The 26,174-nt window shown below is 43.5% G+C and overlaps 1 protein-coding gene across 5 annotated transcripts in view; it reads right to left on the reverse strand.

The window, feature by feature from the left end:
* Positions 1-20,520, reverse strand: part of NETO2 (neuropilin and tolloid like 2) — a 74,270-nt gene extending 53,750 nt beyond the window's left edge. For 3 of the 5 annotated variants that reach the window (XM_062176272.1, XM_062176275.1, XM_062176271.1), the window contains exons 1-4: positions 20,437-20,520; positions 8,183-8,239; positions 5,058-5,198; positions 4,196-4,444 (exon numbers count right to left, since the gene is read on the reverse strand). In XM_062176272.1, coding sequence (XP_062032256.1) covers positions 4,196-4,444; positions 5,058-5,198; positions 8,183-8,239; positions 20,437-20,470 — 481 coding nt within the window. In that variant the 5' untranslated portion in view covers positions 20,471-20,520. Of the gene's footprint in view, positions 1-4,195; positions 4,445-5,057; positions 5,199-6,809; positions 6,962-8,182; positions 8,240-20,436 lie in introns of those variants that run through there. The other 2 variants (XM_062176274.1, XM_062176273.1) reach the window with 2 other exon arrangements.
* Between the last annotated feature and the right edge of the window lie 5,654 nt (positions 20,521-26,174).

Consider the following 26,174-nt stretch of genomic DNA (forward strand, 5'->3'; position numbering starts at 1 on the left):
ATACTGAAGAAGGCACTAAAGGGGAAACACTGGACAAGGGATGACGATTAGGGACCACTGGATATTGGGGGACAACTATGTTCTGGCTGGCTCTGAGGTCCTGCACAAATCTCCATCCACTTTCATTAGGTTTGTGGATGAGAAGGATAGGATTATTCCAAGCTGATGCACAGAACAGCTTTCTTAAGTATAAAGTAATCCATTATGGGTTGCATGCCATCTAGCGCCTCAGGGTTTAAGAGGGTACTATCTGATACTAGAGAGGGGCTTATTATACCCACCTGATTTTAACTGGTAGTGCTGAATGGATTATAACCAACATGAGTGAGGGACTGTGCCCATAAGCTTTCAAGCAGTTCCTAGAGGGCAAGGGTGGGCAGTGTGAGACTGACAAAACAGATGTGAATTTGAGTACAAATTACCTCTATGGGGTCACAGGCAAGGTCTTCTGATGGAGACAGTTCTAGCATTATTTGTCCTTTCTGGGAGAAGGAAACAGGGGTCTAGTGGCTTCTAAAGTCTCTGAGAGGGAAATGGGAGCCAATTAAACAAGCAAAAACTGACTACCTGAGGGGGTTCCCAACTGGAAGGGAATGGGGTAAGGATTAGGAACTGTCATAGGTTGACTAGCCTCAACCTGGAGTATGGGACATTGAAAATGTATTGGGGTTAATGAAGCACAGGAATAGCTCCACTGTCAAGGAGATTTCTGATCAGTCCATCCCCAATTTTAATATCTATGTTCCATGGCTGATTGGTTTTAAGCAGGAGAAATGTGCCAAGGACCCCATTTTGTTTGGAAGGGAAGTATAAAGCAGCCTTATCAAGGTTACTGTAGGTCAGTGTTTGTTATTGGAGCAGTCTTGTTTTGAAATGGCCTGTACACTTATAAAAAAAAGGTCTTTTGATTCTAAAGAGGTAGAGTTGGCTGGCATCTTAAAATGGCGTAATTGCAGGGCCATTAGTTTGGCAGTTTTTTCTAGCAATCTAGGGTCAAGTGGCTCTAGATTCCTTGTCTTTTCCTAGACTTTTGATGGTTGGTTAAAGAGCTATAGGGATGCTTTATTGCCCAGCTGAGACCATATATTTTTTTTCTTTTTACTAGGGTACAATCTTGGAAATCTCAGTAGTAAAAACTGAGTTAAACAAGGTAAAGTTCTCATCAAAAATCTTTAATTCCTGAATTTTGTTGAAAGGTCAGTTCAAATCTATCAGAGTAATAGAGCCCAATGGGCTCTGTTTGGGGGTCATGCCTTACGGCTTTCCAGTTACCTGACAGGGGAAAATCAAGGGGACGGCCTTTAATAATTTAGCTGCCTGTTTTTGTGCTGTATTTACTACTTGGGGAATAGCCAGTTTAAAATCCTAAGGGATGGCCGGCACCGCGGCTCACTAGGCTAATCCTCCGCCTTGCGGCGCTGGCACACCGGGTTCTAGTCCCGGTCGGGGCACCAATCCTGTCCCGGTTGCCCCTCTTCCAGGCCAGCTCTCTGCTGTGGCCAGGGAGTGCAGTGGAGGATGGCCCAAGTCCTTGGGCCCTGCACCCCATGGGAGACCAGGAGAAGCACCTGGCTCCTGCCATCGGATCAGCGCGGTGCGCCGGCCGCAGCGCGCCTACCGCAGTGGCCATTGGAGGGTGAACCAACGGCAAAAGGAAGACCTTTCTCTCTGTCTCTCTCTCACTGTCCACTCTGCCTGTCAAAAAAAAAAAAAAAAAAAAAACCCTAAGGGAGTTCTTTTTTCCATCTGGTGGTAATATCCATTGCCAGGCTAGTACATTTCCTACAAGCCTGAGAATAACTTAGTCAGGATCTGAAAATACAGGTTAGTCTGTGCTAATGAGTGACTTAAAGTGCCATCCTCATTCATAGGAGTTGGTCTGGGGGTCTGGGAAGTCTTTAAAGCTGGAAGTTCTGATTTTTCCCAGGAGACACTGGCAATTTGCTTCCATTCCCTGCTGTCTGGATTTTAAAGGCAGCTATCAAAGGAGAACGAAGAGAGGAGTGTTGGAAGGAGTGGGAGTGTTGAGGGAAGACAGGGAGCTCAGAGTGTTAATCGAGAGAGTGCATCACAGAGGGGGCAGGAGAGGTGCAGAGCCAGTCAAGCTGAAGCCACAGCGCAGCACTTGCCAGGGAAGCACTGCGGGTTGTGGTTTCATTAACACAAGTGCTAGTTTCTTTTTCTAGTTTGTTAAGCTGCTCATTTAATTTAGGATTACTTTCTTTTAGAGAATAACAATGGATGCTTGGGATCTTTTGGAGTCTTTGTAATACCAACTAAAGATTGCCTTCTCTAAAAGGCTGGGTATTTTCTATGTTCTAATTGCATGTACAGACAGGCTTTGGAATGTCCAAAAAGCCCCATGTCAGCCAGCAAAATTTTGGGTTATTCCAATTTATTTTGGTTTACAGACCTAGGCAATTACAACTCTCTGAACTGTAATTTTTTTCACCAAATTGGCCTGAGTATCAGGAGACAGCTGATCAGCAGGAAAAGATTTATAACACGGGTTATCTATTTTGCATTAAACCTAATGAAGAAGACTCCACTGTGATTTTTATGGTTTGAGTCTGATAATTACAATGAAGGAGTTTCCTCCTAATTTGAAATAAAAGGCCTCCACCAGAGTGTAGGAAATCTGGACCTGAGAGAACTTATATGTGCCCTGGGGCAATGTCACGGACAACTAACCTCAAAGGGCTTTTGAAGGTGGCAATGTGTCGATCCATGATGGTGAAGGGAAGATACTTTGGATTCCACTTCTGGCACCAACGAGATCAATAAAAATTTACCAGAAAATAATTTAGGATAAAAAGAAAAGCTTTATTGCAGCACACAGTCTGCAAACTGGAGAAACACAGCCTTAAGTACAAAATGAAGGTGTGCTCTGTGGGGATAAAGTGTTTATCTTTGAAAGGCAAAAAAAAACCATAGATGGGAAGAACTTAGCACTGACTGGTTGGCGTTTCAAATAAATGACAAGCTCAAATTCACTGGTTGAGCTCAGCATGTGCTAGGGACTTTCTTGAAACTGTTGGCCTTGGCAACTGAAATAGGAGCATATCCAAGCAAGGCCTATGCAAGTCAGCTTGTGGTTCTTCCCATAAAACAGAGTATGACAGATCATCTAGTCAGCAGATGGCAGTTCAGACACCTTTTGAATTTAGACCCAGTTTTGGCCACTTAGGATCCAACTTGATGTTTAGGTTTTCCTAGGGTTCACAGTTGACAGTGTGGTAGGCAGAGTAGTGCCCTCCCTCCATATATCTGCATGTGAATCTCCATAACCTGTCAGTATTACCTTATATGGTAAAAAACAAATTCATGTTACATCACAAGGCAAAGATAAGCCATTATATCTCAAACTCCTATATACATATGACACCTATAAAGACTTAAAGTAATAAATATACAACTTATGGTAACTCTGAAATAAATAATATGCTGCTGAAATATTCACAGAATTGAAAACTTGGACTTAATGGGTTAAGTTAAAGATTTTGAGATAAGGAGAAAGTAGTAAAGAGGAAGCAGAGATTATAGTGATGTGGCCACAAACTCAGAAATACTGGGCAGCCATAGAAGCAAGAAGAGACAATAGATTTTCCTTGAAAGTTCCTAAGGGGATTAAGTTCCTACTAAACTTAGGACTTCTGGCAACCAGAACATTGAGACTATAAGATTCTGACAACCTCAGGTAATTAATACAGCAGGTATTCCCACTTTATAAATAGGGTACAACTCTGTACTTAACAGCTGTTAGATGGCAGAGAAAGAATTCAGATCCGGATCTCTCAATGCAGATCAGTTTTCTTTTTATCTATCATCCTATATTTTCTACAGTAATCAAATGAGTGGTTAAATAGGTCCAATGAGAAAAACCTATCAAAATAATTTTGGAGGGAATTAAGACAAGAAAATTGGTTTAATTATTTTTAAATATTTAATGCTGGTTTTCAGTATACAAGAAATCTGTGAAAAAAGGTAACATCCTATACTTTAAAATGCAAGTTATATGGTTCTATTTGCAATTTTTATTGTTTTTATTTGTTCATGGACCAATTTCACTTTAACCTTGCTAATTTCTTTAAAGTTTTGACTTATTAACTTGACCAAAATTTCTCTTTTCTAACCTTAGGATTCTGAAATCAGAGTGAGAAACCTAAAATCATTAAAAATACAACTTAGTATTTACCTGGAATAAATGAATATTTTGCTCGAAATCCAAGTCCTTCAAGTTCTTCATCAGAACTAAACTTAATCCACATGAATCTCCCTGTTGATCTAATTAATGGAGGGCTTTTCATGCCACAGTAACGATCTATAAGAGGAGAGAAACCAAACGGCCCATCTCGAATTTCCAAGTGATCAAATCGACACTCAAATGATGGTTCTATATAATAACGTTCATCAAAGGTTAATTCTATTCTTTGACGTGGAGCAGCTAGAAAATAAGAAAATCAGAGAACACAAATAAGAAAGAATATAAATGTACTGACACAAATGAGGAAAGCAAAACAGTCTCTGTGTTACTAGGGCTCATAATGAGAATTGTTATATGTAAGTCATAATCTTACATTGTACAATACTAATGCTAATTTGTAGAACTATAATACTTTTTTCCTTTGGCATATACTATATTTATTAAATTAGCTAAGCATACTCAATTAAAATTAATGAGTTTAGAGGCTAATGCTTATTTCATGAGATATGTACCATGATACACAGGAAGGAAAAAAAATGAAAGGAATTAACTAATGTAGATAAAAATTTGCATAAGGGATGCTGGTTAAGTGTAAGTTTCTTATCAGGGAAGTTTCTTTTATACATATATAAACACATATATACATGCACGCACACTGATGTTCCTAGTTGAATTATATTTAAGAAGATTTAAAATTCTTATAAAATTAACTATTATTTTGTTAATGTATTCACTATCCAGAAATGTTTATAGTTATAAGAGTTTAATTCAAAATATGCTGCATGTTTAAATTATGTTCAATTTGGTTCAAAGTAAAAATTCACCCAATAAAAGGCAGAAACTGGTCAAATACCTTCCAAAATGTAGATACACTCCTTGTTTGGTGGGTATGAATCAGGATAATTTGGTGAAGCAAAATGACCTCCATTGCTGGTTCGAACCCAAATGCCACATTGGGTTGCAGGAACGTGCTTGATTCCAATATTTTGTCCATCTCAGGAAGAAAAACAGCATTTAAAACATTAATTACAGTAAAATAGAATAGCGTTTTTCTCTTTCCCCAACTTTCCAAATAGGTGCTCACTCTATATTACATATATAATTCCTTAAGAACTGCCAAATTTTAGCACAGCGAATTTGAGTACAGAAGTGGAAGGGTAAGGCTGCACGTTGTGCTTGCTGGAAAAGTTTGCTAGAGGATACATGTGTTGTGTTAGAGAGCAGGAAAATAAAAGGCTTACATTCTACAAAGGCAAAACTACATGTGAGCATCTGGTAAATTAGCATAAGTAATATTCAAAATAAAAGGGACTCTGGAGTTGATTTCTGACAAGGCATCCTTATACCTTGAAACCAAAGTCAAGTAAGATTCAAATATTACACAGGGATTTTAGTTAAGAATTACAGACTGAACACATGCACTTAGCTCTGCTTCTTCCTCAAATTTCAATTCAAGGGTAACAAAGATTTTTAATGGTATAAACCTCAAAGTACAAAGAGGTAGAGAAAAGAGTAATAACTGGCAGCACTAGGAAGCGGGGTGAGGAGTGCCTTTTTAAAACCTGAGGCTGTTTAGAAGTCTATTTAGAATCAGTTCTATTTCCAATACCCTTCCATTAATCTAGGCAGCTGCTGATCAATCACCATTTAGAAAACTGGAGAATATTCCTTTTTGAAGAAGGCAAAAGTGTTATTGAACTTGAGGACACCAGGCACAGCTAAGGGTGAAAATATAAACTTGGAAACAGGGAAATTCATTATGGTTAACAGACTGTACACGCTCCCAGACTTTACACCTGGAAGTCCCTCTGAAGGCCTTTTCGCAGATATGAAGCCTGTAAGTGGGAAAAGGAAAGATTCTTCTCTACAGAATCTGATCAGTCCTACGAGGGACTCAATGATGCGACTCAAGGGTTCTTCGTCAGCTTACTAGAAAAAGTGAAGGCCATGGTAAATAAACAATCTCTGTCTACTTGAGCAGATGGGCAGCGATCATCTTTTTAATGCCCCTCTCAAAATATGAGCAGGCATTACAGGGACATTTGAAGAATTTCTAATATGAAAAAACAAAGCAAAACAAACAGGGTGGGGAAAAAAAAGCAAAGCAAGTTTGAAGAAACTATTTTAAAAAGTTTAAAAAACATTAATCTTCTCAGAGACAGAAATGAAAACCAAGGATATTGTAAAAACAAAACACAAGCCATAAACAAAAGAGGGGCCAGCAGCACTGTGGTGTAGAGCATCGAGCATCCCATATTCGAGTGCTGGTTTAAGTGGCTCTGCTTCCGATCCAGCTTCCAACTGAGATGCCTGTGAAGGCAGCAGAAAATGGCCCAACTTCTTGGGCCTCTGCCAAACATGTGGGAGGCCAGGAAGCTCCTGGTTTCAGCTTGGCCCAGACATGGCCAATCTGCAGCTATCTGGAGGAGTGAACCAGTGACGGAAGCTCACAGTCACGGTTTCCCTCCCTTTTTCTCTCTAGCTTTGCCATTTAAATGAAATAACATAAACCATAAAAAAAAGAAAGCTTCCAAAAGTAGAAGAAATGAAGTAGTAGAAAATTGAGAGCAACAATATGCAAACTATGGCCATGAGCCAATTTCACCTTCTGCCTGTGACTGTAAATAAATTTTACGGAATATATCCAGGCCCATCACTTTGTGTGTTGTCCGTGGCTACTTTCCTACAACAGCAGAGTTGCACAGTGATGCAGACTGTTCAGCCAAAAAGCTTCCAAATTTCTACCTTAGAAGATAAAGCTGAAGCAGTCTCTCAGAATATGAACCTAAAAGAGAGATGGACAATAGAAAAGATAAAAAAAACAAGAGAGCTATAACCAAACAACAGAGATTCCTAAGAAGATGGAACAGAGAAAATGGAGGAAACTGTAAAATTTAAAGAACTAAAACAAAAATTTCCTAGAGACAAAGTTCACATTATAATGTAATCCTGAATACTGATCTAACTAGAAGTATGGACGGGGGGTAGGGTGGAATGGTGGTATGTGAAACAGCTAAATTCACATCTTTCATGATAAGAAAATCAGTATTTAATGTCTATAACAGAAACAATCAAATAACAGTGGAGAATGTTCAAGATAAGAAAGTTAAAAAGAATCAGCTAAAATAATTACTTCCATGGATCAGGACATGGGATAGGGTAGGACGAAGACTAAGTTTTCCTAATTAAACTTTTAGTATACTTGGATTCTTATATTGTTTATATACGACTTGATCAAATAAATAATAAATGAGGTTATACAGGAAATGTATTAAGCTCTGACATGAAAATCTGGCTCAAACACACTAGCTGGGGTGGGTATTTAGTGCAGCAATTAAGATGCCAACCTAGGATATCTGCATCCCATATCACAGTATCTGGCTTTGAGTCCAGGCTCCACTTCTGATTTCAGCTTCCTGCTGATATACACGCTAGGAGGCAGGAGATGATGGCTCATGTTCTTGGGTCCCTGACACTCACACAGGAGACCCAGATTGAGTTCATGGTTCTTGGCTTCAATCTGGCCCAGCCCTGGCCTTTGTGAGCATTTGGGGGAGTGGAGGGAAGCTTTATCTTTCAAATAAACAAGATCATACTATGTAAGCTTTCATAAATCAGGACAATCAGAAAAGGATCAAAGGGCTTTGAGTAAAATATTGATGGAAATATTTCATTCATTCACATTGGAAAAGGGATTTTTGCTTAGTGTTAAAATGTGAATCTCATTTAATAATCCAGTGTGCTAGATCTACTAGTGATGCCAATTTTTAAAATTTATCAGGGCAGGACTTTATGTTGACAAATTATTCCAGTTAACTGCAGCTGAATCCAGTTGAATTGAGGTTGATGGTTTGATAAAAAACCTTAGGTCACTGGGATACCAAGAGGGATTATGGAAATACTCAAAAAGTTTCAGTTTTTTCAAATAAGCCATCCCACTGCCCTGAACATGCAATCTTATCACTGTAAATACTTTACCTGGGGTCTTTTGGGCCACAGCAATCCCTTCCACTACAAGTATTGTTATTAAGAACACTAGGGAAATAACAGAAAAGAAAAAGAGTTACAAAATTCAATCTGTATTCATTTTACTAAGTCTACAAAGGAAAATCAGTGACTGAAAAAGAATATTAATTGCTTTCTTACATTCACTCTCAATATTTTTAGGTATTTTTAAATGTTCTGTTCTCATTTACTATTTGACCCTTAAAGCAACCTAAGACACGATGGATTTTGTATTCATTTATAGAAGTACTCATGATCCACAGCATTTAAAGCATTTAACTTGATAAGATTCTCAAGATCACTTTTGTTTTCTGCAACAGACTTTGCTAACCTTATTATTCCTCAATTTACCACATTCCATCTCAGAGTTTATATGTGTTATGGCTCACTGCAATGTGTTATGCCAGTGTAAGTTCAATTAGATTATCTTACTGGTGAGAATATTCACAATAAAGATGGAAGTAAGGGGGCAGCACATCCCTAGAAATCCATTCATACTGTTACAGTAGTGCAGTATGATGCTCTGTTGTGTTATAAAAGCTAGCCATATTTAGAAATCAAACTTTCTCAAGTTGAACATTTCTGAGAAACAATCAACATATTGAATGATCTGTGTTGTGAAGGTTGCAAAAAAAATTTTACTTCTACAAATACTGCGAACTCTCTGAATAGAGAGCCTACCAGTCTGCTCTAAACTACTATGTGAACTGGCGTTCTCATCCTTCAGTCAGTACGCACTTAGAAAATGCCTACTGGAGAGCAGGCAGAGGACACACAGGTGTGACAAATGCAGCAAACTGGCTAAGATGACAGGTCAGGTGTTCAGCTTAGCAGTTAACATGATTGTATCCCGTGTGGAAGCACATAGTTTGATTCCTGGCTCTGGCTCCTGATTCCAGCTTCTTGCTAATGTGGCCCCTGGGGAGACGGTAGTGATGGCTGAGTGACTGTTCCTGCCAACCATGTGGGACACTTCGGTTGAGTTCTTGGCTCCTGGCTTCTGCCTGGCTGTTACAGACATTCGGGAGAGTGACCCAGTGGATGAGAACTATTTCCGGCCCCTTTAAATTTTAAAAGCTTAAAAAATAAAGGGTATGGACTTCAGGAGTTAGCTGAATCTAGGCTGGGGTTCAAGTTTTACCTTGAGCCAACTTTGAGGCCCTTTCAGCTCAGTTTACTTACAAAATGGGGATGATTTATGAATGGGGATGATTTATAACATCAACTCTGTTAGCTGTTATAAACATTAAATGAGATGATGGGCGTAGCACTTTTTGTGCCAAATACTCTACTATAAACTAGCATACACAGGGAGCCAATTTTCAAAGTCAATCTATAATATAAGGTGTAAAAGGATTTAGCAGGAGGTACACAGAAGCACAATGGAAGCACAGAGAAGGGACACACTTATTTTGCAGGGAGTTAAGAGGAACAGAGCAAGGAAATTTTTGGAAAACAAAGGTATATTCTGATTGGATCTTTTAGAACTTGAACCCAGGAGAGGGAGAAAAAAACTAGCTTAAGCAAAACCATGGAGGCATGAGCACTAATCAACTGGTAACTTGCAGGATATCAGGGGTCAAGGAGTTGGTCCACTGACTTCTCTCAACTTTAATTTCCCCTTTCCCATTCTTTGGTTGCCAGCAGTGTTGAAGATCTTCCCTCAAAGTCATGCACTTCACATCTTTACACTGGATCTGAAAGGTCTAGAAACTATTTTTATTTTTTTAAAGATTTATTTATTTGAAGGGCAGGGTTAGAGAGAGGCAGAGGCAGAGATAATCTTCCATCTGCTGGTCCACACCCCAAATGGCCCCAATGGCTGGAGCTAGGCTGATCTGGAGTCAGGAGCTTCTTCCGGGTCTGCTACACAGGTGCAGGGGCCTAAGAACTTGGGCCATTTTCTAATGCTCTCCTAGGCCATAGCAGACAACTGGATCAGAAGTGGAGCAGCCAGGTCTCGAACTGGCACCCAAACGGGATGCTGGCACTAAAGGAGGCAGTTTTACCTGTTATGCCACAACACCAGCCCCTAGAAACTTTAAAAAAACAAACCAAAAATAAACACAGAAGATGTATAACCAAAGAAACCCAAGGTACTGTACCAGATATTCAATAATCCAGCAAATAACACATCCATTTGTATCAATTTATCTTGTTAAAAGACATATCCCTCAAGGTATTTCATCTCGATGATACATAACTGGTCAAAATTTTGTGCTCAATGTACCTTTCCCTCAGGAGTCACAGGCAAAACTATCTACCACTTTTCATATTTATAGTTCAGTTTTAAAACAAGTAACGCCAAAACTGCTGGCAGGCAAGGCAAGAAATCAAAACAGTAAAACTATGAAAAAAAGATGAATTGTGCCAGAAAAATTAATATACAGGACTTATAAATATTTGTGTAAAGTAACAGATCTATGAAATATTCACAAAATATACAAGGTAGAACAATCATATTGAAAATAAAATTGCAAGCCAAATAAAACTATTATATTCTTTCCTACTTTATTGAGAGGGCTGCTTGCAATTTTCTTTTTTCCCAAATAATTACTATTCAAATCTCAATCAACCAAATGAGCTGTGCCACTGAGTATAAAGATGACATATAAAAAATAGGGCAAATTCACACAGCAATCAAGAATAGAAATATTTACTGACACACTTTTTGGTGATTAGTGACTATTATTCAAAATTCTGCATAAAACACAATTTACCAGGTTATATAAAAGTCTTTGTACAACACTTGAGTTTCAAGCTGAGATATTAAAATAAATTCCACTAATGTCAAACATTGAAATCTTTTAGTAGTGAAGCAGCTCTGTGTTGCTGTGTCCTCTCTTTAGTCTAAATCCATGTGCCAATGTTTTTTTTTTCCTCTTCACTAAAAGATCAATGATTCTGAAATCCAGAGGCACTACACATCTAAATTCAAAGATAATGTATTCAAGAAGGCATTAATTCCTTAAGGTATAAATCCAAACCAAAATAATTCTCTGCAACCATGCAACTTGCTGATGCAGAGAACTGCTTGTGGTTTGATGCTTAAAAAAGTTAATGTCCACCACTAAGCGCAAATTTGTTTCAGGCCTTGTAATAACCTGTGTACAGATCTAACTTGAAAGCAAGTCTCTTAAACCATAAAAGATAGGTGCCATTCAAGGTGTTAAAACACAAATCCTCAAGGCTACTCCCTTTATTCCACCTCTTTTTTACCCTGAATCACTGACTTGCTAGCTCTAAGCACAGAACCTTGTCACCAGGTCTTCTAATTTAAAGGCCTTACTTTAAATTGTTAAAATAAAAAAGTCACATTTATTCTTTTCACTGTTACTTAACTGTAGCAACTCGGGCCGATGGAAAAAACAGTGGAAAGAAGACAACACTATTGTTCGTGATTAATGCTATTTAAAACCTAGAAACCCCAAGAGAATTACTTGGAAAATGACTATATCAATTAAGGAAGAAAGCAAGAGTAAAATAAAAAAACAAGTAGGTAAATAGAGAAGTAACATGCTTCTAGTTAATAAGACAATATTGTAAAGACAGCAATTCTTTCTTGTATGTAATGATATCTTAATCAGAATCTAATTTTTCCCCAGACTTATTAGTAAAATGTTTCTGATGTTCATCTTGAAGACTTTCTACATTGGCCAAATAAAACTTAGAAATAGCAAAAATGCATAAAACTAAAATAAAAATAACAGACTTATTGTGAAGCTCCAGTCACTTAAAAATACAGAAACAGTCCACGAAGAAATAGATGTTCTGTTAACAAACACATGTGGTTTCCACTACACAGGAGGGAGTGAATCAGTTCCTGGGGCTGATGAACCAGACAGATCTTATTTTCCAGGAGTTTACAGATAAGGAAATAGAAGAAAATAAAAGGTTCAGGAATATACTCATTTATACCCAAGAATTTATTAGGAAATATAGTATCTGAATTCCTTGGTGAAAGAGTGGAATTAATAAATGGCTTTGGAATATGTCAACTATTTGGAAAAAAATCTGATCTCCACTTCAAGATAAACACAAAAACAAAAACTATTTAAAAAGAGGGTGAATTCTGTACACACTTTTGGGTGAAAAGCACATTTATTAGACAGAAACATGTTTTAAATTTTACATTTTATTCACATGTGTGTATAATGCATACAACATATGAAGAGCTTGAAAAAATTTGTGGGGAAATAAGCTTAAAAATAATGTGAGGGGCAAGCATTTGGCTCAGTGATTAAATCACATCCCGTGTGGGACTGCCTGGTTCAAGTACTAATTCCTATTTTTAATCTACTTCCTGTTGATGTGCACTGGGGGAGGCGGTGGGTAATGGCGCAAGTACTTGGGTCCCTGCCACCCACATAGGAAATCTGGATTGGATTCTGGGCTCCTGGGAAGATCTCTCCGGCCGTTTCTCTACCTTTCAAGAGAAAGAAAAAGAAGTAAATTTTCAGTTCTCCCTTCTGGTAGTTCACTCAAATGCCTAAAACAGCCAAGCCTGGGTCAGACTAAAGCCAGAAGCCCAGAGTTCTCTATGGGTCTCCTCCATGGATGTGGCAGGGACCCATTTCCTGGTGCCTCTCAGGGTGTGCATGGTAGGAAGCTGAACCAGTAGAGCTGGGACTCAAACCCAAGCACCACATCTGGGATGCAGACATCCTAAGCAACGGCTGTGCCAAATGCTCCTCCTCCCGTCATTTACTGTTTGAAGTCCTTTTGTAATACTTAATTTATACATTACAAATAACTGGGAGGAAAAGAAGATTATGCCATCAGAAAAATGTACCAAACGTAAAAACAAAAAATTCAGTCTAATATTAAAAAAACATAGGTTCTAGTGCTGGTCTGCATATAGGAAACTGACACAATCATATCCTGCCAATGGATTTTAAGTTAGCATGATTTTGCGGGAGTTAATCTGGTAAAATGTACCACGGCTTAAGAAGGTAGAAACTGCACCCAGTAATTCTACTTACAGGTTTGGGAACCCAGTCATTGGGACAGTGGTTCTCAAACTTTAGTGTGTATTATAATCATCAGCAAAGCTTATTTAACCACAGACTGCAGAGTAGGGAGGAGATCCATGCACTTTCAGAGATTCCAATCCAGCTCTGCAGCGAGATGAGAATCTGCATTTTCACAAATCCTCTAGCAATGCTGAAGCTGCTTCACCACACTGAGGATCTCTGTAATAGGAAAATGATAGTTTACTGAACAAAGCAGAAAGAGGCTGCCTTTGTTCTCTGGTGGTGGCAGGGACCAAGTTTAGACCAACATGGATGGGTTGGGGCAGGGCAGGAGGTAAGCAAAAATGAGCTGAGTTTTGGGAATGTTGCTGTTGAGGTCCATGTTCTACTACCTATTCTTACAATGCCCACAAATACTTCTCATAGTTTCTGGGCATGTGCACTTGTCATGGGTCTGTTTTTGCTTCTACACAACTACCTTTACACCATCTAAAACCCGCTTTCCCTAGGAACTCTTTCTAGACTAATTTTACTTGACAGCATTCAGTGTTTCTTTTCTTTCTTTCTTCTTTTTTTTTTTTTTTTTTTGACAGGCAGAGTGGATAGTGAGAGAGAGAGACAGAGAGAAAGGTCTTCCTTTTGCTGTTGGTTCACCCTCCAATGGCCGCTGCGGCCGGCGCATCGCGCTGATCCGAAGCCAGGAACCAGGTGCTTCTCCTGGTCTCCATGTGGGTGCACGGCCCAAAGACTTGGACCATCCTCCACTGCACTCCCGGGCCACAGCAGAGAGCTGGCCTGGAAGAGGGGCAACCGGGACTAGAATCCGGTGTGCCGGCGCCGCAGGTAGAGGATTAGCCTATTGAGTCGCAGCGCGGGCCTAGCATTCAGAGTTTCCACTTCTATTACTACTTGGCAGCTTTCTATCTCTGTTACTTTCTGATTTCTGCACTCATGATGTTAGCATTAGGCTCGGCATGAATAACAGAAAAACCCAAACTAGGCCGGCGCCGTGGCTCAACAGGCTAATCCTGCGCCTTGCGGCGCCGGCACACCGGGTTCTAGTCCCGGTCGGGGCACCGATCCTGTCCTGGTTGCCCCTCTTCCAGGCCAGCTCTCTGCTGTGGCCAGGGAGTGCAGTGGAGGATGGCCCAAGTGCTTGGGCCCTGCACCCCATGGGAGACCAGGAGAAGCCCCTGGCTCCTGCCATCGGATCAGCGCGGTGCGCCGGCCGCAGCACGCCTACCGCGGCGGCCATTGGAGGGCGGCGGCCATTGGAGGGTGAACCAACGGTAAAGGAAGACCTTTCTCTCTGTCTCTCTCTCTCACTGTCCACTCTGCCTGTCAAAAAGAAAAAAAAAAAAAAAGAAAAAAAAAAAGAAAAACCCAAACTAAGGATTACAAAAAGACTGAAGTGTTTTCCTCTGTTGTGTTAACACACTAAAGACAAGATGCCCAGGTCCAGAGTGAAGCCTATATCATTACTAGGGACCTTAGTGCCTTATTGTATAGCTGTGTGTGACTTTCATTTCTTTAAAAACATTTGTGAGTCACACTAAACCTATTAGACTACACAACACTCCAGATGCTCCAACATGCCTTTAGTATATAAGATGGTATTTAACATTTCCTTTATTTTAAAAAAAAAAAATTTTATTTATTTATTTGAGAGGTAGAGACAGAGGAAGGTCTTCTGTCTGCTGGTTCACTCCCCAAATAGCTGATCCGAAGACAGGTGCCAGGAGCTTCCTCCGGGTCTTCCATGAGGGTACAGGGGCCCAAGCACTTGGGCCATCTTCCACAGCTTTCCCAGGCCATAGCAGAGAGCTGGATTGAAAGGGGAGCAGCCGAGACTAGAACTGGCGCCCATATAGGATGCCGGCACCGCAGGCAGAGGATTAACTTACTGAGCCACAGTGCTGGCCCCATGACTTTCATTTCAAGGTTACCTTATGGCTCAATACGAATGCTGGAGTACCAATCACTATTTCTTCATGAGAGGTAATACGCCTGTATTTGGTCAGCATAAAGACATCCCTATCGTCTTAAAAAGTACTTGCTGGGGGGCTGGCACTGTGGCATAGTAAATCAAGCTGCTGCCTGTGGTGCCGGCATCCTATATGGGTGTCAGTTCATGTCCCAGCTGTTCTATTTCCAACCTGGCTTCCTGCTAACGGCCTGGGAAAAGCAGAAGAGGGCCCAAATGTTTGAGTCCCTGCCACCCATAGGGGAATACCCGGATGAAGCTTCTGGCTCATGGCTTTGGCCTGGCCTACCTCTGGGGAGGGAACCAGTGGGTAGATTCTCCGTCTCTCCCTCTCTGTAACTCTTTCAAAATAAATCATTCAAAAATTTTTGCCAGAATCTACAGTTACTTTAAAACCACAGGTTGGCCGGCGCCGCAGCTCAATAGGCTAATCCTCCACCTGCGGCGCCAGCACACCTGGTTCTAGTCCCGGTCGGGGTGCTGGATTCTGTCCCGGTTGCCCCTCTTCCAGGCCAGCTTTTTGCTGTGGCCCGGGAGTGCAGTGGAGGATGGCCCAAGTCCTTGGGCCCTGTACCTGCATGGGAGACTAGGATAAGCACCTGGCTCCTGCCTTCGGATCAGCGCGGTGCACTGGCCGAGGCGGCCATTGGAGGGTGAACCAACGGCAAAAGGAAGACCTTTCTCCCTCTCTCACTGTCCACTCTGCCTGTCAAAAACAAAACAAAACAAAAAACCCACAGGTTTAAACAAAAACACTCCCTCCTAAGTTGTACACACCCTTTTCTATTCACATCTAACTGGCTGGACTTTGCCACATGGCCATACAAAACCCCAAGGAAAGCTGGGAAATACAGTGCATATTTTGGGCAATCTTGAGCTTCACAAAAATGTTGGGGAATTGCTTAAGAAGGGTAAAATGTGTATGTGAAGACTGCCACAGGTCTCTACGTCTAAAGTACACAGCAGCCAATGATCTTTGCAAAACAAACAGATCCCATCACAGTCTTTCATAAAAATCACCCAACAGAGGCCCGTTGCATTTAGAATAAATCCATACTCCTGACTGCAGAGGTGCTACGGGACCTGGCACCCATCTTATACATTCTTTTTGCCGTTTCGGCTGCACAAGCCTTCTTCAATACACCAAACTAATTCTTGTCTTTGGGACTAGAATCTTTCTGCATGGCCAGTTATTTCCAGGCCTTCAGGTCTTGTGAGGCTTCCTGATTTCTAAATAACCTCTGCATTTTCTAAGTCATCTTGGGTTGCTTTCATTATTATTTATATATTAACTGGTCTCTCCCAACCCCAATCCCCAGCCTCCAAGGCTTGTCTCGACTGTCTTTTCTTACTGGGAAGAAGGGCTTTGTCTGGCACAGGGATGCATTACCAGTGTGAAAAGACTGCCCATCCTACAACAGCACTCAATACCTATTAGATGATACACTCTGAAGTGACTAAACAGGACACTGATTACATCTTCTTCGTAACCACAACACACAGTTCAGACAGCCCTGCACTAACTGACAAAGACGCATCTCTAACAGGAGCCAGCTTCTTTTTACTTGAGTACAGGTAAGGGGATGGGAAAATAATTAAGATATCCCCCCTTCTTCAGACACCTAGCTGCTATTCTTTCCTTACATTGGCTTATTTTACCTTGTTTGTAATTTAATGTGTATCTTTCTAAACCTTTCTGTTTTCAGCACCTAAATGGTAAACCTAACTTGCTAAATCTAAAACAAGATGCCAGAGTATAACTACCTGCTCGTTATAATTTTCTATAATGAAAGCAGAATACAGGTCAGTTACAGTCCACTACTACCTGGTGGAGCAGTAATTTGGAACATATTTTATCAAAAACAAAGAACAACAAAAAAAGATACCCAAATTTAACCCACCCCAGCCTTACTACAGAAGGTAGATGGTGAACTTAAGGATCAATCCAGCCTACACATGCTAATCACACTGCCACTCAGACGGCAGCCGCGTAAGCCCTGTGTTTATTACAGGAGTCCTCCTTTAAAATCCACAGCAACCACCACCAAGTTTTAACATGATCAGTACACAGTATATCCTATTTTTAACCAGAAATACACTTTCAGATTCTGTACGCGGTGATCCTGCAGGAACACCAGCAGCAGGCTGCGGAAGGCCAGCTCTGGGGGAAGGCGAGGCGGCCTATCAACCAGAGCCACTGTCTTGGGTTTCTTTTTCTTTTTTAGGAGTATTTTCTGAGTTTCTTTGAAGGAGTTCTGTTAAAGGTAATTTGGAAACCACTGGATTTGATAATCTCCTAGGCTCTTCCTTTCCAACTCAAAACTAATAATTGAGACCTCAAAGTGCTTACAGGACACCTATTTTAAAAATATCAATAATTACTCTATGTGAAATGGTGGTAACCCAACAGCAGAACTCAGATTGTTGCTTTACAACTTTAGATATGAACTTTATAGTCTAACATTTTTATATCTTATTCCAAAAGGACTGAAAGTGGCTTTGACTTGAACTTGCTTTGTAATGCAGTTTTCTTAAAATGGGAGTTTGGCTTTAAAATGCAGATAAGCTGGATTCTAGATGAGGATTTATAATAAAGCCATTGTTTAATAAAAACTTTCCAATAGACAACATTAGAGTAGTTTTCTAACTCCTGTTGACAGTTAAATGTTAACAAGCCTGTGCTTAAAAAAAGAAAAACTTTAATAGTAAAGGGGTGACTTTTCAGTATGATCTTTATTTCTGTAGTTTATGTTCTTGGATGAACTTTAACAATGAAGAGCAGGACTTAACATTTCAGTCTCAAATGAGATTTTAAAAATACAGTGCCAAGGGATATTTGGGCTGTTACAGGATACACTCAACCACAGTTTACACAGCTTTAAATATCACTGAATCTTACAGGATTCTCCAAAGCAAGTGTGCAGAATGAATAAGACCAAAAAGACGGGTTTATGATCCTAAGGTAGTATGTTTCATGGGACAATAATGCTTAGCTAACTTTGACAGTTTTTAACTCAAATTTTGTGAAGATATGCAGTGGTCACAGACAGTTAAAAGTGAACCATTCAGCTTCAGTAATACTGTAAACAAAAGGTCTAAAAAGCCCATAGAGTTAGTTATTCTTTTGTTCTCACTGCTTAAAGTAAAAATACAAAGAATAAATGGCATCTTAACGAACTAAAACTGCTTTCTATTTTAAAGCTCCCATACTCATTACAGCTGATGTGTTTTAGTAGAAACTGACCATAATATTGCAAACAAGGCTACTGGTAGGTAATATCTATAATTATGAAACGTTAAATAGCTGCTTCAGAAAAGAACCCTCCACGCTGAAGCAATCTGCCTTACAAGGATCCTTGAGGCACACAATGGATGTTAGCCCTGGGAAAGGCCAATGTTGTTAAAAGGTAATTTTTAAATATCAATATTTTTAGTTAGGTAATGCATGTATTTGGGTAAAAAACAGGTGATACAAATGGGTGCAATGGAACCTAAGTTCTCCCTTCACTCTGGCCTTTCAGTCTCCCAGATTTCCTTCTCAGAATCAACTTTTGTTAGAAATACATCGAATCTTTCCAGATCAAGTCCTCCGTACATAGAACACTTAAGGACAAATTGCTTTCTAGTAAGCTTACAACAACAGCAGCAGCAGCAACAACTTGACTTGTGCTTGAAAATACTCCAGCATGCACAAACAGCGTAGGTCGGGGAACATTAAGAAGAGGAAGTAGATACTACATTGTTTTCACTGTAGCTCAGCCAACGCCACGGAATTCCTTTCTGAAAGGTGCAACAATCAAACGCTTCGCCAGGGCGGCCAGAGAGGGCAGTGTGCACCCACGGCAAAGGAAGAAAAGCCGCAAATCCCTCCTGCCCTGGAGGAGGCTCTCCCCGGACTCTGCCCGGCCCGGCTCAGGTTTGCCACGTTCTGCCCGGATCGCCGCTTCTCGGCGGATGGGCCACCTCCTCGGAGCGGCCTTCAGGCCACCCTGACGACCCTACTGCCGCCGTGCGACATCGTTACGTTAACGGCAGCAGGAAATTCGGACAAGCGGCACTATCAGAGACCACGGTGCATTGTAGTTTATCATGGGAGGAAGACAAACTCAATTTCTCATTATATAAACTGGGAGTTACAGCGAGGACAAACTACAGAATTTGAGTTCGTAGTGAAGGAATCACCAGAATTTATGAACTGAAATATTTACCACCTAGAAAGTCCTAGGTGCAAGCTACTCCTACTATGCAAGTGTACAGTTAAGATATTTTAAATGGCTGAAATCTCAATTATGAGTTTAGGAGGATTTGGAGTTGTTAATTTGTCTAATTAATGTCAAAAGCAAAATTACCCTGAACTCGCTAGGAAAACAAATTTGAAACAAAAGTGTTAATACGAAGTAGGAAAAAAAACTCCAAAAATATTCTATAGATGGTAGCACGGTCTTACCTCCTCCCTCTGTACGTTATAAACACACAGACATCCAATTTACAGTCTAAATCAGAAGGGGGACAGGGAAGTCCTTGATCGAGCAGTGGTACTGAGAACTTAAGATTTATTCAGTCCGAGTTTCAGAAGCAAGTTTGTATCACCACCTTTATTGGCTACCGTGTATCAATTCCCATCCCAAATAACTCTCCCTGGGCAGCGTGGGCCGCTGGAGCACGTCTCCGAGCTCCCGGCGAGCGACCGCTCGGTGTCCAGCATCAAACACCAGCGCCGCGTACTCCGAGACCTCGGGGGAGCGAGCGGGAGGAGCGCGGCTCGGGGCAGCGGGGCGTCCCGGGCGCTGCCCAGGGGCCGGCGGCCGGGTCCGCGGCGCCCGCAGTGGTGCCGCAGCCTTCGCGGTCGCAGCAGGTGGGATCCGGCCGGGCAGGCCCGCGCCGCCGCCCGCCGCCGCGTCTCGTTCGGGGTTCCCGTTGTTGGAGCGGAATTACTTTCTGCTGTGACAGGTTGCGAAGGGCCGGCCTGGGCTCCCGCGGACACCAAATCCCACAACTTCGCGCCGCGAGGTCAGAGGAATTCTGCCCGCGGCGCTGGGGGCAGAGCCTCCGAGGACCCTCCGGGAGCAAACACGGCCCCAGCAAGACGCCTCGCCAGGCACGCAGGGCTGCGGGAGGAGCGCCGCGAAGCCAAGTCGGTCCGAAGGGCGCTCGGAGCCGCCGCGAGCCCCCCAGACAAAGGGGCGCGTCGGGTGCCGGGCGCGGCGAAGGGACGCGGAGGCGCCGGCCTCGGCCCGCAGGGGGCGCCGCCCGCGGCCCCGGGCGCTTACCTTTGAGGACCGAGCAGAGCTGCTCCAGGGCCATGTTCCCGAGCGGCCCGGCGCTTCGCGGAGGGACTGAGGCGGCGGCGCTCACGGCCCTGCGCGGCGGCGGCTGCAGCCCCGCTCCGTGCCCATCGCCGGCCAGCAGGCTGCCTCCCGTCCCCGCGGGGCAGCGCTCAGATGCGGCGGCCCGCCATGCCCCAGCCCCTCGGCGGGGTCCCGCGTCGTCCCCGTTCCCCGACGGTCGCCGCCTCCGACTGCGCGGCGTCCCGTTCCATCGACCGCCCCGGAGCTGAGGCGCGCTGAAGCGAAAGCACGGGACGAGGCGCGAGCGGCTCCGCCCGCGGCCGTGGCGCGGGCTCCGCTGAAGTGGCGGGCGCCGGGCTCATTTAAGCGGGGAGCGCGAGCGCCGCGTGCCGGCCGCGCCGCCCGTGCGCATGTGCCCGCCCCCGCCCCGCCCCCGCCCCGCCCCCGCCCGCGTGCCCCTGGCGCCCCTCCTCTCCAATCGCGGGGCGAGGCCGCCCGCAGCCTCGCGCCCTCAGCCCGCGGCGCGCGCCGGCCGGCGACCGTTAGCGCGGGGGGCGGGGCGGGGGCGGCTCCGGGAGCCGGGCTCTGCGGGCGGGCGAGCTGACCCGTCCCCCGCCGCCGAGGGGCGCCCGGGAGTGCGGCGGGGGTGGGGGGAGCAAGCCGAGCCCTCGAGGCTTCGGACCTGAAGGCCGCCGCCCCCTCCGCCTCGGCAGCTGCTGCCCACCTGTCCGGTCCCCGGCCGCCCACGCGGGTGGGAAGGGGCGCCGACCCCCTCGGTCCTCCAGGACCTCAGTTCAAGGTCAAAACTGGGCCCCAGCTCAGCTGTGCCCGCCTCGGGCAGGTGAGTCCCTGTGACCCGCGGTCACGATGGCTGCGTGCCCTGCGCGCTCCCGGCGTCGCCAGGCCCAGAGCCAAGCCCTGGCCATGTCCGCACGCTTCCTCCCCAGGCCCGCCGGGGCAGGCACTGTCGTGGACGGGAACCCCGAGGCCAGAGAAGTGGAGTCCTTTGTCCGGAGCCGCGCACTGGGTGAGGGAGCAGGGCTGTGAGCCCTGGGGCTGTGGCTCCCCAGCTAAGCCGTGCTGATGGGGCGCTTAACCCTGCTGCGCGAAGTCCGCCTTTGCCAACAGTTGGTAGTATTGTCCTGGTTTATCCTCTGTGGCCCTGATCACCTGAATCTCCCCAGCCCCACCCTGGTCAAATGTAAGCCGCTTGAAGACAGGGAGACTGGTCGGTGTTTTCACTGGATGCAGACCTATTGGATGTTAATTATGCATAGAAAGCAATGAGTGTCACTGGGGAAAGCACCAAAGGCAGGTCCTCCCATCCTTGATTGAATATTAGTGCCTGTACCCGGTACCTACTAGGATTCCATGAATATGTGACAAGCTTTAACTAAGCACAGTGTCAGGCTACTGGGAGGAAAATATTCCAAGGGTATCGGGCTCTTTTTCCTTTTCTTGTCTCCCTTCAAGAAAGGCACAAAAGTGTAATTCACAAGGGTTACAAATGAAAAACATATGTGACACCAATTAGTACCAAGATGCTTCTCCATGTGTCCTGGAGGGGATGTGAAAGTGGGTTCCTAAGGACAGTCACCTGCAGCTCAGATTGCACGCAAGCACCAACCAATATGGAAGACATCTAGGAATCGTTTCCAAGGAAGAAATAAACCAAGCAGGACCTGTACCATGATGGTATTTTGGTCCCTCCCAACCTGGGAAGGGCCTGCTCCCTCCAGACACAGAAGAATCTTTCACAGATGTAATAAAGGAGCATATATAGTAGACTAGGACAGGAAGTAATAAGGCTATTAAGTCTAAGTCACAGAGAGCAGTGAACAAAAAGGACTGGGGGATGGGGCCTTCTCAAATTCTGAAACAATAGATTCTAAATGCATAGTGGTTGACTGAAGGAGCAATCAGTGTGTGTGATGTCATCAGAATGCTTGGTGGAGGAGGTGACACAAGGAATGGAAAGGCCAGATGGCAAGAGTAGAGGAGAGCGCATCAGGCAAGGGGGTGAGCAGGGGGTGAGCATTGAATTTGTGGCAGATGTGTTTAGGAGCAGTTAAAAGAGCAGGTTGAAATTGGTGGGCTTTGGTTCTGGAGATACAAGAATCCACAGGGGACTGTTTCCAGGACCCCTCTGGATACCAAAACCTACAGATGTTTGAGTGCCTCAAATGAAATAGCATTGTGAATGGAGATGACTTTCGACTCCTCCTGTATGCTTTAAATCATGTCAGGTTGCTCCTCTAATGCAAATACTATGTAAATGGTTGTGCTACTCTATTGTTTCGGGAGTAATGACAAGCAGTCTATGTTTGGTATAGACACTTTTTTAAAAATCTGAATAGTTTCCACTGGAGATTGGTTGAGTCCATAGATGCAGAACCCATTGATTCAGAAGTAGACTGTACTTGCTTGACTGATAGGGAGGGAGAAGAAATCACTTTCACTTGATTCAGGAGGTCACAGGAATAGTTTTATTTTAAAATGTTTATTTTTATATACTTGAAAGGCAGAGCAGAGAGAGAGAGAGAGAAAGAGAATGAGAATCTTTGTTTCCTAGTTCACTCCCCAAATACAACAGCTGGGTCTAGATCAGACTGAAGCCAGAAGCTTAAAACTCCATTTGGGTCTCCCACGTGGGTAGCAGGGACCCAAGTACTTGCACCGTCGTCTGCTGCCTCCCAGAAAGCATTAATGGGGAGTTGAATCAGAAGCAGAGCAGCCAGGATTCAAACCTAGACTCTGACATGGAATGTGGGTGTCCCGACTGGCAGCTTAACCTGTGTGCCACACCACCAGCTCCCAGTTTTTAATAGCGGGGCTAATGGAGTTCTGAGGAGGTTAATCTAGCAGTTCAGTTGAGGATGTAAAAGAAGAGGAGAGATTAGAGAATCTGTAGTAATTTAAAAAGTAGATACATAGTACTTCTTCATTTAGCTTAGTAGCTCTTACTGGTAGTATCATTTTGATAAAACCTAGTATGTTGGCTTGGGAGTAAATTGCAACTGAGAATGTTCACTTTGTGGTTCCCCTTTAAGACACCTATCTTTTAGATGTGCTGGTGTAAGCATCTGTAGTAGGTTTTTCGAGGAATGTAGTAAAGCACAGATCATAGCTGAGACTACTGTGTGACCATATGTTAGCTAAATCAAAAGGAAAGCAGCTTGCATCTCTCTCAGCTGGGGAGTTCTGTATTTGAATTGTTATTTTCCCGGAAGACCACCTAGGAGCTCCTAGTGTGTTCCCAGATTACCTGCCAGTTTCCAGGTGATTGAGAACTGGGCTTTCACTGCATCCCACCTGCTCTTCCAGGCATAGCCACTCCAGTTCTTCACAGAATCATTCCTATAGTTTCAGTTTGGTTTTCTCTGACCGAGTCCCCTGTAGCTCTTGAATTGTGTTGCATGGCATTGATTGATTTTTTTGAATGAATCCTGAATCATTTAAAACAATGAACAATTTTATTCCAGTAATTATATAATTGATTTATGTTGCCTTTCTTTCTTTTTCTTTTCTTTTTTTTTTTTTTTTGCTGTAGTTTAGGAGTGGTAACAGTTTATTAAATGACATTTTACGAAGGTAGGTTGTTTTGTTTAGATATTGATATTAACTGGATGTTTGTGTTTCCCCAGGGTATGTGGAAGCCCTAAGCTGCAGTGTGGCTATAATTTGAGATGGGGCCACTAAGGAAATCATTAAGGATAAAGGAGGACATAGGGTGGGGCTGGGATCTAATAGAATTAGTATTCTTTTAAGAAGATCCACCTGAGAGCTTACCCTCTCGCTTCATGCCCAAGCACCAAGGAAAGGCCACATGAGGACAAAGTGAGAAGCTACCATCTGCAAGCCCAGAAGAGAGAGCTCTCATTAGAAACTGAATTGCCTGGTGCCTTGATCTAGGAATTCCAGATTTCAGAACTGTGAGAAAACACAACCCTGTTGTTTAAGTGACCCAGTCTATGGTATTTTTGTTGTATCAGTCTCAGTAGACTAACACAGTGCTATAACCAAGGAAGTTAGAGGAATTTATAAATAGTCAAACTTTGAGGGGGTAGGTGTCACGGCATTGTGTGTTAAGCATGGCCTACAATGCTGACATTGCATATCAGAGTGATGTTCAAGTCCTTGCTGCTCTGTTTCTGATTTAACTTCCTGCTAATGTGCCTGGAAGGCAGTGGAAGATGGCTTGAGTGCTTGCCTCCCTGCCACACACGTGGGAGACCCAGATGGAATTCCTCACTCCGGGCTTCAGCTTGGCCCAACTCACAGTCACACTGTTGCAGCCATTTGAAGAGTGATGAAAGAGTTCTTTCTCTTTTTCTCTGTAATTGCTATTCGTATAAACTACTCTTAAAAAAAAAAAAAACAAGCTTTAAAATCAGACTCTCAAAGTGCTTTACCTACTGTGTGCAAATGTGGGAACAATAGTGATGAATAATAATGATGAAATTTAGTGGGGGAAAAAAAAGCTGGGCCAATCCAAAGCCAGAATCCAGGGGCCCAAGAAGTTGGGCCATCTTCCACTGCTTTCCCAGGCCTTAGCAGAGAGCTGGATCAGAAGAGGAGCAGCTGGGACTTGAACCGTCACCCATAAGAGATGCTGGCACCACAGTTGGAGGCTTAGCCCACAGTGCCACAGCGTGGGCCCCTGTAGGGATGTTTGAAGGAAGGAAATGAGGAAAGCTTTAATTTTTTATGTGTTGTATTAGTTTGCTTGGGCTGCTGTGACATAATACCAACCATGTCATGGGTGACTTAAATAGCAGCTCATTTTCTGGAGGCTGGAAGTCTGAGATGAAGGTTCCAGCAAAGTCAGTTTCTACTGAGGCTCTTTCCTGCCTGTCTTCTCATTGTGTTGTCTTGTGCTTTTGACTCTGTACACATGCACACCTGCTGTCTCTTCCTCTTCTTATAAGAACACTAGCTCAGGGTGGGCTTTGTTGTATAGTGGGTAAGCTGCCACTTAGAATGCCTGCATCCCATTTGGGAATGCCTGGGCTCAAGTCTCACGCTGCTTTCCATCTACTTTCCTGCTAATGCACACCCTGGGAAGCAGCAGGTAATAGTTCAAATACTTGAATCCCTGCCATCCATGTGAGAGTCCTGGATTGGGCTGTGGGCTCCTGTTTTTACCTGGCCCAGTGCTGGTGGTTGCTGGCATTTGGGGATTGAGTTCTCTCCTCTTTTCCTTTCTCCTTCCCCTCTTTTTCTCCTCCTCCCTTCCTCCCTCTAGAAAACAAAGAACACCAGTCCCAGTGGATTAGGGTCCCACCCTTTGACCTCATTTAACCTTAATTGTTTCCTAAATGGCCCCGTCTTCAAATTTAGTCACAAAGAGGGTTAGGACTTCAATATAATAATTTGGGAAGGGGCCTTCAAGGCATTGTGGCACAGTGGATTAAGGTGTGCAGATTCCAGTCCTACCTAGCTCTTCCACTTCTGGTCCAGCTCCCTGCTAATGTGCCTGGGGAAGTAATAGGTAATGGCCAAGTGCGTGGACCCCTCCATCCCTTGTGGGAGACCCAGATGGAGTTCCAGTTTGCTTGCTTCTGCCTGGCCCAGTTCCAGCCATTGTGGCCATTTGGGGAGTGAACCAGAGGTTGGAAATTTTGTCCCCTTCTCCCTCTCTCTCCCTCTCTGTAATTCTAATTTTCCAACAAAATAGATCTTAAAAAAAAAAAAAAGAATTGGGGAATGACATGATTCAG

Source organism: Lepus europaeus, chromosome 19 (assembly GCF_033115175.1).
Source record: "Lepus europaeus isolate LE1 chromosome 19, mLepTim1.pri, whole genome shotgun sequence".
In the NCBI taxonomy this organism is placed as follows: Eukaryota; Metazoa; Chordata; class Mammalia; order Lagomorpha; family Leporidae; genus Lepus; species Lepus europaeus.